The sequence below is a fragment of the Stegostoma tigrinum genome, chromosome 29 (assembly GCF_030684315.1).
Source record: "Stegostoma tigrinum isolate sSteTig4 chromosome 29, sSteTig4.hap1, whole genome shotgun sequence".
Classification (NCBI taxonomy): Eukaryota; Metazoa; Chordata; class Chondrichthyes; order Orectolobiformes; family Stegostomatidae; genus Stegostoma; species Stegostoma tigrinum.
Window position 1 is genome coordinate 5,041,793 of NC_081382.1, and position 14,243 is coordinate 5,056,035.

The 14,243-nt window shown below is 41.8% G+C and overlaps 1 protein-coding gene across 1 annotated transcript; it reads left to right on the forward strand.

Moving 5' to 3' along the window:
- Positions 1 to 5,096: 5,096 nt before the first annotated feature.
- On the forward strand, positions 5,097 to 13,130 carry LOC125465578 (tubulin beta chain-like). Its single transcript, XM_048559266.2, has 4 exons — positions 5,097 to 5,267; positions 9,579 to 9,687; positions 9,766 to 9,876; positions 11,054 to 13,130. Exons 1-4 carry the CDS (start codon positions 5,211 to 5,213, stop codon positions 12,106 to 12,108), a joined length of 1,332 nt encoding a protein of 443 aa, XP_048415223.1. The 5' UTR covers positions 5,097 to 5,210; the 3' UTR covers positions 12,109 to 13,130.
- The last annotated feature ends 1,113 nt before the right edge of the window (positions 13,131 to 14,243 follow it).

Consider the following 14,243-nt stretch of genomic DNA (forward strand, 5'->3'; position numbering starts at 1 on the left):
TTTTAAACATTGCAATCGTATCCACATCATCATTTTCACTGGAAGTTTACTCACCCACAAAACACTCTGTGAAAAAGTTGTTTCTCAACTTATTTTAAATCTTTTTCCTCTCTCCCGATCTTGAAATCACCCACCCTAGGGCAAAGACAGCTGCCATTCACCTTATCTATGCCCCTCATGATGTTATAAACCTCTATAATGTCACCTTACAATCTCCTATGCTTTGGTGAAAAATGTGCCAGCCTCTCCCCATAACTCAAGCCCTCCATTTCCAGCAACATCTGATAAATCTCTTCTGAACCCTTTCCGGCTTAATAATATCCTTCTTGTAACAGTGTGTCTAGAACGGAACACAGTACTCCAGAAGCCATCTCACCAACAACCTCAACATGACGTCCCAACTCCTGTACTCAACGCCAAGTACAACCTCAACATGACGTCTCAACTCCTATTCTTAACGTCATGTATAACCTCAACATGACATCCCAACTCCTATACTCAATGCCATGTATAACCTCAACATGACATTCCAACTCCTATACTCAACGCCATGTATAACCTCAACATGATGTCCCTATTCCTATACTCAACGCCATGTATAACCTCAACATGACGTCCTTACTCCTATACTCAACGCCATGTATAACCTCAACATGACGTCCCTACTCCTATACTCAACGCCATGTATAACCTCAACATGACGTCCCTACTCCTATACTCAACGCCATGTATAACCTCAACATGACGTCCCTACTCCTATACTCAACGCCATGTATAACCTCAACATGATGTCCCTACTCCTATACTCAACGCCATGTATAACCTCAACATGATGTCCCTACTCCTATACTCAAATGTTTCAGTAATGAAAGCAAGAGTGCTAAATGCCTCTTAACCACCCTATCTGTATGTGATGCAAACTTCAATGAATTATGTGCCTGAACCCCTAGGTCTCTCTGTCCTACAACACTAACTAAGGCCCTATGTATAATTGTGTAAGTTATGTCTTTGTTTGTTTGGGTAATAATGATCAAACTGTGTAAAACATTCATGAAGCCACAACTGGAGTATAATGTGCATTTCTGGTCACCACATTACAGGAAGGATATAATTGCTCTGGGGAGAGTTCAAAGAAGATTTACCAGAATGTTGCCAGGGGTGGAGAATTGCAGCTATGAGGACAGATTGGAGAGGTTGGGATTGTTTTCCTTAGAACAGAGAAGCCTGAGAGGTGACATGATTGAAGTAAACAAATTGTGAGAGGTAGAAAAGACAAGAGGAACTTGTTTCCCTTTGCAAAGACTTCAAAAACCAGGGGTTATAGGCTCAAGCTAAGTGGAGGAGGGTTTGAGAAGATGTGAGAAGAAACATTCTTAAGCAGAGGGCGGTGGGTGTTTGGAATTTGCTGCCTGACCTAATGGTGGAGGCGGAGGCACTAAACTCTTGTAAAAAGTACCTGCATCCGCACCTTCAGTGCTGTAAGATACAGGACTATGGGCGGTGTACAGGAAGACAGGGTTAGAAAGGGCATCTGGGTGTCTTTGGGTCAGCATGGACAAGATGGGCCTAAGGTACCCTTTCTGTGCTGTATCACTTCTATGGTTCTATGGATGTACTTAAGACTGCTGTTTAAAAATTTAAGACATTTACAGCAGTCATAGAGTCATACAACACAGGTGAGGCCCTTCAGCCCTGCGCTGATCATACTACAATAATCGTACATTCCAGCATTTGGCCCATTGCCCTGAATGCTGTAACATTTTAAGTACTCATCCACATAAAGGTTGTGAAGTTTCCTGCCTCTACTATCCTCTCTGGCAATGCAAATTCCCAACACCCTCTGGGTCAAAATACTTTTCCTCAAGTCTCTTCTAAACCTCCTGCCCTTCACGTTAAAATTATGTCTCCTCGTTATTAACCATTCAACCGAGGGGAACAGCTGTTTTCTAACTACCCTGTCCATGCCCCTCATAATCTTATATGTCTCAACTATGCTCACTCCTCAGCCTTCTCTCCTTTAAAGAAAACAATGCAAACCCATTCAGCCTCTCTCAGCTAAAATGCTCCAAACCAGGCACCATCCAGGGAATCTCTTGTGCACCCTCTCCAGTTCAATTACATCCTTCCTACAGCATGGAGGCTGAGGAAATTCAGCAGGTCCGCAATGACTCTTACCGACCTTTATAGATGTACCATTGAAAGCATCCTATCAGGATACATCACAGCCTGGTGTGGCAACTGCTCTGCCCAGGACTGCAAGAAATTACAGAGAACTGCAACTGCAAGACCAGCCAATCACAAAAACCAGCCCTCTTTCCATTGACTGCATCTATACTTCTTGCTGCCTCAGGAGGCAGCTAACATCATCAAATACTCCGCCAACCTTGGTCACACTCTCTTTGAGCCTCTTCTGTGCAGAAGGTACAACAATTTGAAAACACACGCCAAAGATTTAGGAACAGCTTCTTCCCCACTGTTGTCAGACTTATAAGTAGGCCTCTTGTATATTAGAGTTGATCTTTCTCTGTAGTTGTAACACTATACTCTGCGTTCTGTTCTATTACCCTGATGTATTAATGTAATAAATCATTTGTCTGGTTATCACACAAAATAATATTTTTCACTGTATCTCGGTATATATGACAATAATAAATCAAATCGCTACTCCAACTGTGGACAGCTCCAACATAACCTCGCTGCTGCTGTAATCTACTGGATCACCGATAAGGCAAGTGTCTCCTATGCCTCCTAAAGATGGCAGCGGCTGCGGAGTGGTCAGCACCAGGGCTCTTGTGCCGCTCTCTTCCATTCCGTCCACTTTTCTTGGTTCTTTTTCTGTCTTTTCTCATTTTATTTCCCTTTTTGTTTTTTTTTTACTTACCTTCTGGAGACAGCTTGGTTGTGGAGGCAGTGGCAATGCAGTGTGGCAGCAGCTGGGCCCCAGTGCAAGCCCAGGCGGCGGTCAGCAGCGGTTGGCGGCAAAACAGCTGGTGAGCTCTGGTTGGACTTTGCCCAGGGCAGGACAGACAAAGTCCTCCTGAGGAAAACTGAAATAACTGCTGATGCTGTAAATCAGGAACAAAAACAGACATTGCTGGAAGAGCTCAGCAGGTCTGGCACCATCCGTGAAGAAAATTCAGAGCTTACGTTTCAGATCCTGTGACCCTTCCTCAGAACCTTCATCTCAGAAGACGTTCTGCTCCTCTCTCTGGCGTAATTTTCATTCTGAGCTCTAAGTAAGGGTCACTGGGCCCAAAACATTAACTCTGATATTTTTCTTCGCAAATGCTGCCAGACCTGCTGAGCTTTTCCAGCAGCTTCTATTTCTGTTCCTCCTGTGCAAAGCCCATTGTGGTGCAACTGCAAGCCTGTGGCTTAAGAAAGGACTGTAATGTTTGATTTCTAACTTCATTTCTTTATTTTTCTACATTATACTAAGAACTGTAGTGGTGAACTTTTAAAATTACTGATTTTTCTATTTTTGTGCATAAGATTTTGTACCCAGGTACTTCATATCTGAGATGACGCTGGGAACAATGACATATGACACTTTTCCCTATACCCCTGCACCCCAGTAGTTGATACACATGACAACAAAACTTAAATTTAAAATAACTCTGAAAATCATCCTATGTATTTGCCCTCCCACCTTCAGGGATCTGTGGGCATGCACCCCAAATTCCACTGTTCCTCTGAGCTCCCAAGTGTCCTGTTATTTATTGAATACTCCTAAGTCCTGTTACCTCTTCCAAGTACATCACCTCACAATTTTCAGAGTTAAATTTGATCTGCCACTGATCTGCCCATTTGACTAATCCATCTATATTTTCCAGTGACCAAAGACCTTCTTCATCACTATTAACCATCCAGCTAAACTTTGTGTGATCACCAAACTTACATATCTTCTCCCAACATTCACATCTATGTTATTTATATATATAAACAATAAAAGATCCAGCACTGATCCCAGTGGTATGCCATTGAATATCACCCCGTCACATAACAACGTCTGTTCCCTGCTACTAAACCAATTTTGAATCCAATTTGCCAAGGATGAGAAGACGCACAGTCTTCTCTGAGAAACAGTGATGGAAGCAAAGTCTCTGAATATTATTAAGGTAGAGAGAGATAGTCTCCTGATGAGCAACGATGTGAAATGTTATCAGGAGTAGGTGGGCATGCGGAACAATGAGACCATGATCTTACTGAATGTCAGACAGGCTTGTGAAACCATGTGGTCTACTCCTAGTCCTAATTTGTATGTAAGAACACGGGAATTAGTCACAATGTCATGAAGAATATTTGTCTCTCAATCAAATCATAATAATGACTATCTGGTCAATTTCAAATTATAATTCTGGGGAGTTTGTTGTGTATATATTACCTTCTGCATGACAACAATTCAAAAGATACTACATTATACAACATGGCTACCAAATTGGCTGAGCGGTAGAATGATAGTGATTGAACGGCACCAGGTGAGATGCTCATTTGCAGAGGGTAACGGTCCCAATGGCCTCCTTCTCTGATTGGCTGCAAAATCCTTCACGATATCAGATATTAATGAAAAGCGTTGTATTAGTTCAAGTTGTTGTTTTTAACAGGACAAATAATACTCAAAAGCATGGATCTGCTGCACTGGATGAAATGAAACAGGCTAGTCTCACGCATTTGCCTACCGATGACGAAAAATATGTAAAATACGCAAATGTGAATATGCATAAGCAAATATAAGCAACATATTAAATACAAAAAAGGAATTTTTGAAAGAAAATCACGGGACTGTGCCGTTGTTGCAATCAGTCCATTGTACGTTATACTCCGCATAGGCTGCAAAGGCAAACGCAGCGTAATTGCCATAATGCAGCCATGAATAGGCGGGACCGTTCAGGACCCAGCCAATGGAAGATGAAACACTGCGAACGCCAACGCAATGGGCGCGGCACTTTGATGGACAGTGTGACGGAGCAATCAGCACTAAGGATTTTGGTCGGGTGGTAGCCGTGTGTGATGGACAGGGCCATGGACCAATCGTCGCCAGGTCCCGGCGGTAGTGGGCTGGCTAAACGGGCTACCATAAAAAGCACCGCGCGGGCGCAAGAGGTGCACTTTGCGCTTCTCGGTCTTTGGTGTCGTTTGTGGCTTTTGGAGTTTTTTTTTAAAAATTGAAAAAACCTACTAATACTTTCACCCCCCTCAAAGCAGCCAGTATGAGGGAGATCGTGCACGTTCAGGCCGGCCAGTGCGGCAATCAGATCGGGGCTAAGGTGTGTGCCTGCGATGGTTTGGGTGGAGGCGGCGGTTCGGGCCTAGCCGCGGTTACAGCCAGCTGCCGTGGGTTTGCAGCAATGGCCGCCCCGCAGCGCCACTCCCTACTTGTGCTGCGTGTGTAGGGGGGGAGGGGGTTGGTGGTTTGGGTGGCTGGAGGGACATGACATGGGCGGTTCCGGCTACTGCTGGGAGCTTTTCCCCCCCCTCCTCTAACTGGCCTCGGTTGCCGGCTCTGAGCTTGGCGGCCCCGGCCTGATCCGCGGGAATGCTCCCGTCTATCGAGGGGGGTTTTCACTCTGTTTTGAGGGGCAGCACCGTTAACGTGCATCCGGCATCTGTAACGTTGCCTGTACGTCAAACGGTGCTGTTGTTTCTGGGGTGACTAATCCCGTTAGAGCTTCCCATTTTTTAAATGGGTTTTTTAATTAAATGGGAGTTGCGATAACAATTACAGCGAGAAATGAAAGGATCTTTTTCAATGATGACTCTTAGATTTGATTTTATCAACGAATTACAAAGGCGAGGGCGCCTCCCTTTTTGTGTGTAAGGGGGGGGGGGTTTTCATCGTGCGGTTTTACGGTTTCTTTTTGTAAATCAAACGTGTTGCTGCTTCCGGACGGGAGATACTTCCCCCAGTGGAGGTTTGAGCATTCACCTTTTTTTTACAAAAAAATGAAGTTGACGTCTTCACTTGGAATGCTTTTTAACGCTATACGATGCTGCTTTCTGCTTTTTACTTTTCACTTAAGAAACCCCGGTCTTTATGAAAATGTTAGTTAATGAATTGTGGAAGAAGACGCTGTCAAGCTTGACAACGACAGCGATGTCTAATTGGCTGCAGTATCCACCCTCTTGCAGGTGGATTCTGAACTACATGCTTCATGAAGATGACAGCCTTTCCACCTGATAGGCCACCACTTTTGTATTTGCCTGTTATCTGAAACATTACTAACAGGTGCACTTTCCTTTATCCTAACGTTTCTACCCACTTCAATGGGTAGAGCCAAACTAAAACTTACTATGAATTTGTCTCTCCTGTCAGACCTGGTGTTTCAGGTTTGGATAGATGTGAACTAATGCTCAATTCAGCAAGTAGATTGAGCTGTTTGCTGTGCTGAACAGTTTGTTTTCCACTAGAATATTAAGTTGACTTGAAGTTTCAGACTTAATTGGCTTGAAGTCACAAGTAGTAACTAGTTTAATATCTAGATTTAAAATTTTTCTTAAGTGTTGCTGAAGAAATGAGTTTCAACCACAAGCTTTTAGCTTTCCCTTGAAAAGGGGACTTATGGTATGAAGAAAAGAACACTTCAAATAAATAGCTGTATCCTGAAGAATAATGTTCTAAGTTTACTGCAATGATGTGGAATAGACATCTAGTCAGGGTTTGGGGACTTGTTCTTGGCCACTATCTGTGCCATTTTGCAGTGTTTGCTACCAGCTTCTGGGATGGGAATTAACATACCAAAAATGAGGAAATGCCTACTTTCAACTTCTGCATTTTCTTGTCTTGTAATTTAAAGTTGATATTGAAAAGGCCCTGTATTGAAAGGTACTGAGTAGTGACTGCAGATGTCATCTTTGTATAGAAAATTTAGTTTTTCCACTTAAATCTCAAGTTAAAGAACTGGTCATTACTTAGATTGTATCTTGATTCTGTGGAATGGTGCTTGTACTGAGTACAGCCACAAGTTTAAAGCAGCAAATCTGAATTGGCCTTGACTTGTTGAGTGTTAACTACTTCAATCACTAACCCACTTGAGTTGGATGGAAGAAATGATTGTGGTTTGAGGCTCCCTTGCAAGGAAGCAAAGATTATTACATGTCACAATTTGTGACCTTTCAGTGTAAACTACAGGTAATAGTGGATCTTTCATCACTCTCAACATTGAACTAATTCACTTGTCATTTAACTGCTACTTTTAGATGTTCCAGAATGTGATTGGTTGCTTCCCTTGACCAAAATTCTGTAGGTGTACAATCACTAAAATCTGACATGTGACAGGAATGATGTTGAGGTTTGCATTCAAACTTGCAAAGCAGGCTGCATCCAAGAAACATAATCACTTCACGGTAGAAGTGGAACTTAGACTAGACATAATATGGCACATGGTCCACACTTGTAGTAGTGGATTGGTTGTATGCAGAAGAGAATAAGAAAATCATTCCAGGAAACAGGAATGAGAATGTAGACTTTTAAAAAAAAAAGCCCTGGGTGTGAGCATTTCAAAACAAGCTTCAAAGCTAAAGTGGCTATTGGAAATCTTATCTGGAGTGGTGAATTCTGAACTGTTCTTAAATGAAGCAAGGGAAATACTGAGTAGACAACCAGAGTCAGCAGTGTGCTAGTTTGTGAAGAGTTTTGAGTAATTTTAGATTCCTAAATTTGGCTCTGACAGCAGCATAGATCTAAAAAATTCTAACTTCACTATCCTAACACTAACTTCTGCTTAAATGTCCCAATTTTGTTTGAGTGAAGTTTGCATCAGCAGTGGATGGGATGGCTCTAGAAGTGAATAGAAGATGGAGTTGAAAAGGGATAAATGTGCCTCTTGATGCAAGATACACTCATAAGATGAATGACCAGTACACCATTGTGCCCATGAAGCACACTCTACTGTTAAAGCTGTGGTTGATTGTTTTTTAAATCATGTTCTGCCTCTTATCCATAATATTTCATGTAAAAATTTGTTTCAGCCTTGCATACTCCAGCCACAGCTGTCTATGGTCAAGATCTCCATTCTTACACGAAGAAACTACTCATCCATCTTGAATGGGTTACACATTTTATTGAGACTTTTGCCTTCTGGTCCTAGACTTTCCCACAATGGGAAACAATCTTCCAGCATCCACCCCTTTAGAATCTTGTAGTTGAATTATTCATTTGAACTAGCTTTTTCACTTATGCACAAGGACACTGAAATAACTTTTAACTGCAGCATGATTAAGAGCCTGAATAGACCACTAGCCCCTCAAGTATGCTCTGCCATTCAGTGAGGTCATGCTTATCAGATCTTAAAAACATCATATACTTTTGTATAACAACTAAATCCAGCTAACATTGACTGCTTGTAGAAGAGTTCCAAAAATCTACCTTTGTGCCGAAATGCTTTCTAACATGGCCTGAACAGTTTGGGCCTAATGCTCAGCATGTCCCTTTGGTTCAGGAATCCCATCAATGAAAATAGTTTGCCTTTTTATCATGATCTTTCCTGTTAAAATGTTGAAGACTTTGATCAGATCATCCTTAATCATCTAAATTCCAGAGAAGCCAAATTTGTATACTATTGCTCCAAATGTAATATCTGAATTCCAGTATCATTGTAAATGTACACTGTACTCCTCCCAGACCAATATAACTTCCTAAGGTGTATTCTTCCTCCACATTATCTCTAACTGCCAAATTTTTGCCCTTATCCAATCTCTATCCCCTTGCAGACTGACATTCTTATCTTTTTGCCTATCACTTATTTGGTCATCTGGATACTTGTCAGTAGCCTAATTCATCACATTGTAAATGTGCCAGAACTGATCCCTCCATATGGTAAAAGGATTAAATGAGGTGATCTTGTATTGTCTCAATGAAGTGTAAATTTTGAATAGTGACTTCCATGGGGAAAATGGAAGTGACCCTTTCCAAGCAGTGAAGTGGTATTTGCTAAAACAGCCTCAAACATGTTCAGGCATATTTTGAAATTGTGTACTAGCACTAAAGTGCACTGTGCATAAACAGTTTACTAAGACTCCAGTTTGCTAAATATGACAATCAAATTCTGTGGCATTTTAGTGTTACTAACCATATTGAATGCTGCTTGGAACTACACTTTATAACTTCATTTAAACCAAGTGGCCCTGCCCAACTCCTTTTTAGTGAGAAGAAAGAAGTACCTTAAATCTGAGCTGGCTTAGGATCAAGTTTTCCTCAGCCTGCCTTGTGGTTGCAACAGTAACTCATTAACATAATGGTGCCTTGCTCATATTAGGCTGCACAAGCTTTCTCTACCAGTAGTCTTTTTGCTTTCTCTAGAATCTTTCCAGAGGGTAGAAATTGTTTTCCTTGTTTCCATTCAGTGTCAACATGTTTGCAAGGTCAGAGAACAAACTTGTCTCATTCTCTCTAATTCATCACACCATACTGAATGACCAAGGCATTTCAAGTTGGGGGAGCAAGTGCATGCCCTAATAAAAAGGGTCCTGCATTAGAAAAATAGTTGTGCTAAAACCAGCTTACCCACTCAGCCTGGAGTTCTAATTATAGACCTATATTGGCCCAACATTGAGCCTAATGTGTTCTACTATTTTCTCAGTTTTGGGAAGTGATCAGTGATGAACATGGCATTGATCCCACTGGAACCTACCATGGTGACACTGACCTGCAGTTGGAGAGGATTAATGTCTACTATAATGAAGCTTCAGGTACTACTCTATGCCTGTTACCTATTTGATTTGAGCTTACTATGTAACAGTAATCTAACTCTACAAATGTTCAAACAGGTGGCAAATATGTGCCCCGTGCTGTCCTTGTGGACCTGGAACCTGGTACCATGGACTCTGTACGTTCTGGGCCATTTGGTCAGATCTTCAGACCAGATAACTTTGTGTTTGGTAAGTGAAGCTTGTGTAAATAGCTGAGACTCTAGTAGTTCTTGTAACAAGGTTACTGGTCTCAACTAGTCAGTCATGTGCTAAAATTTCAGTTGCCTCTAGATGAGTTTAATTCTGTCTGGAGAATTTTAATAGTATTCCACTAGGCTTGTGGAATATAACACTTTACTTAGCATTTACCTTTGAATGCAAACAGGAATTATCCTGTTTTGTCAGGGAGTGTCATTCTGTTTTCAAGCTCACAGGCTTATGACTTCATGTATTAGAATGTCCTGGCTTGATTTTTCTCTCCCTGTTAATGCTTGCTTCACATTTTGTGTGAAGGACATCATTTGTGCTGTCAAGCAGTCAAAGGCTAGGAGTACTGCATTGAGTAATTCCTCCTGACTCTCCCAAGTCTGTCCATGATACAAAAATCAGGAGTGTGATGGAAGACTCAGCACTTGTCTGAGTGCAGCTTCAACAACACTTGACACCAAGACAAAGCAGCCTGCTTAACTGGCATCACATCTATTTCCTTCATGCATTCAGCAGTATGTACTGAATGCAGTACAGAAATTCAAAGGTCCTGACTCTTCAAACCCACAGGATATTCTAGATGGAAGTACAATGGTAGCAAATACATGGGAATATGACCCTACTGCAAGTTGGTCATCCTTTCTGACTTGGCAATCTATTGCTGTCCCTTCATGTTGGGTCAAAGTCCTGGTATTTCCCCATCCCTGCCCCTCACCAAGGGCATTGGGGGTCAACCAACAGCACAAAATACACAGTTCAAGAAGGTAGCTTGCTACCACTTTGAGGGCAGTTAGGGGCAAACAAAATGCTGGCCAGCCAGTGACTCCCATGTCCCAAAATGAATTTAAAATTCTACCTTGTATGCTCTCAAGATTTAACAATCATATGTTTGCAACAGTTTAAAAGCTCAACCCTGGCTAGCCTACCAAAGGGCTTTCATTTATTCAACTTTTCCACTACCTTGATGTATAAAATTGAACTAATTAACTAGCTGTATTGGAACTGTCGTGGTGGAAATTACTGTTGCCCCTTCTGTCTGAAAGCTGCACCCACCGTAATACACTTAATTTGCATGCAATGGTTAATATTTTAGCTAACACTAACTTTTTAAACTGTTGTAAGATGTAATTCACTGAAAACATGGCATCCTTTGTTTCAGGGCAAAGTGGTGCTGGGAACAACTGGGCCAAAGGTCACTACACAGAAGGAGCTGAACTGGTTGACTCTGTTCTGGATGTGGTGAGAAAGGAGGCTGAGGGGTGTGATTGCCTCCAGGGATTCCAGCTTACCCATTCACTGGGTGGTGGTACTGGCTCTGGCATGGGCACACTCCTTATTAGTAAGATCCGTGAAGAATACCCTGACAGAATCATGAATACCTTCAGTGTTGTGCCTTCACCAAAAGTGTCAGACACTGTAGTAGAGCCATATAATGCAACTCTTTCTGTCCATCAGCTTGTAGAGAACACAGATGAGACCTTCTGTATTGATAATGAGGCTCTGTATGACATTTGTTTCCGAACCCTCAAACTCACAACACCCACTTATGGTGACCTGAACCATCTTGTGTCAGCTACCATGAGCGGTGTAACAACCTGTCTACGTTTCCCCGGTCAGCTCAATGCTGACCTGCGTAAACTAGCAGTGAACATGGTCCCCTTTCCCCGTCTACACTTTTTCATCCCAGGTTTTGCTCCTCTGACCAGCCGTGGCAGCCAACATTACCGTGCCCTCACAGTACCTGAGCTTACCCAACAGATGTTTGATGCCAAGAACATGATGGCTGCTTGTGACCCCCGACACGGCCGCTACCTGACCGTTGCTGCCATTTTCCGAGGCCGCATGTCCATGAAAGAAGTGGATGAACAGATGTTGAACGTCCAGAACAAAAACAGCAGCTATTTTGTTGAATGGATCCCCAATAATGTCAAGACAGCTGTCTGTGACATCCCACCTAGAGGCCTCAAGATGTCTGCCACCTTTATTGGCAACAGTACAGCCATCCAGGAGCTGTTTAAACGTATCTCTGAGCAGTTCACTGCCATGTTCCGGAGGAAAGCCTTCTTGCATTGGTACACTGGTGAGGGCATGGATGAAATGGAGTTTACAGAAGCTGAGAGTAATATGAATGATCTGGTATCTGAGTACCAGCAATATCAGGATGCTACAGCTGAGGAAGAGGGTGAATTTGAGGAGGATGAAGAGGTTGCCTAAGCAGTATTGTGGTCAGAGCTAAGAATTTCATTTTGAGACTTGTCTAATGTCTTTTTCTTCCTATACTTTACTCATGTGTTCTGCATTTCTCCTATCTTGAAACTGTAAAAATTCAGTTGTAACCTGGTGGTATCTGCAGCATTGACTTGTATATTTGGAATCACTGTATACATGTGATACTTATGGTTCTGTTAACCTTCTCCCCCTGAAATAAACCTCCTTTTTGGAGGGAGTCCTGGCAGTTTCTCCCCAGCTAAGAAATTACTAAGTCTGCCATATTGGACCTGTTCAAAAAATTGTTGGGAGGTTTGATACAGAACCTCTGACATACCTACTGGGATCTGTTGTGACTAGGATACAGATAGCAAAGCCAGTTAAACCTGACTTCTCTATCTGTGTAGAGCTTCTTAAAGTGGAGACACTGGCTTGTCTCTAACACTGACTGCCGTTTCATCATGAAATAAATTTTTACAGTCCATAAATTTTAACCAGGGCTTTAAGGAGTATCATTTTGAGACATCATGAATTTCTGGCTAGACTTCAAACTTGTGAAAGTGAAATTATGAAATATGGATCAGTGCCACTACTGATGCAGAAGATTTTCCATTGCTACTATACCTATTCAGTAGGGTTGCCACAGCCCTGTTTGTTCTCGCCAACTGTCACATGTTGTCATTCCTGTGAATTGGTCAGAGTACTTTCTGAAAGCTGTTTGCATTTTTATAACTTTAAAGGTGGCTTTGCTCAGCAACCAAACTCCAGCTGTGAACCTACCCACTCTAATATTACTGCTTTTCTAAAGTGGCAGCCCTAGTGTTAAAGCAGACTCATTCAAAACTTCTGCAAAGGTTGAAAGTAACTGCCAGCACTCCAGGCAGAATGTGCAAACATCATGTTTTGTTGGCATCTTCATCGGTGTCACTAAGTTTTGAGCTGATGTTCTGAGACCTTTGTATGGACACTGCTCCTGTAAAATAAATCATGTTTGACCATTAAATTACACAGCACAATTTACCTTGGAATTGTTGTTATTTGTGATCTCTTGTGGAAATGTTAAGATGCAAGAACATGGGCAATTTTTCCCTGGATGAAGGAAAATAAAGACCAGGCTGTACTACTTGGGTAGTTCATCTATTGAATTAGAGCCTTCTGACATAGTAGTACTACTACCATGCTAATCATGTTTTTTCTTTGATACTCCTTTTCAGAGTAAGCTTGTGAATTCTGTCATGTGGTTGTATTTCCCTCACTATCCAACAATCACATTCCAGTTCTTTAAATTCCCATGTCACATTGTTTCATTCTAACAAATACATTATAAATATCCTAGAGCAGCAAGTGTTGATAGCTCCTGGATGGAGGTCAGTCAAATGTCTGTGGTTTCAGCACAATGTTTGTTTCTTTTGACTTTTTGGAGCCAAAGTTGGTGCTTTGTAGTAGAATGTTATTTTGCCTTAATGTCAGGGACTGTGCCATTGCATTAAACAGCACTACCTAAAAATCTGGTCTTGCTCTACATAAATCTTTCTGCTTGCTGTGCTGCTGCTTTGCAAGGTGCAGACTCCAGCTGGTTTATTTGATCAGACTACATCCTGTTTTAATCGACAAAATTCCAAAACAGCTGTTTCCACCATAGACTACAAATAATATAGTACATCAAGGAAAAGACTAGTGCAGGGTCTAATAGGGTTAATTTTACATGACCAGATGCTGCTAGTTTGATTTGAAGAAAAATTTACATTAGTGCTGGCTTAGATATAATGTAAATACTTCTGAGTAACCATTTTTCACAAAGTCATTACTGAGAAACAATTGCAATCCAAGCTGAGCAGCATTAATCCAGTCATCTTCAGCTGAGAATAACTCTTAATACTAACCAACAGACAGTACATAAAGCCACATTTTAGGTCTCAAATTTTACTCCTCTGCTTGCAATAGGCAAGAGGCATTTTAAAGTAAGCCGTTTACCCGAAACCACTTCTTTGTGCAATCCCATCTTTTAATAGGAAACACAATGTGCAAGTTGGGTTCAGTTGTGCAAACTGGAACTGACTTGCAGAAAAGTTAGCAACTGGTCGCCTGACTAGCAGAACAGTTGTCTGCCTGGATTGAAATATTTTCAGGTTTCTTTGGCT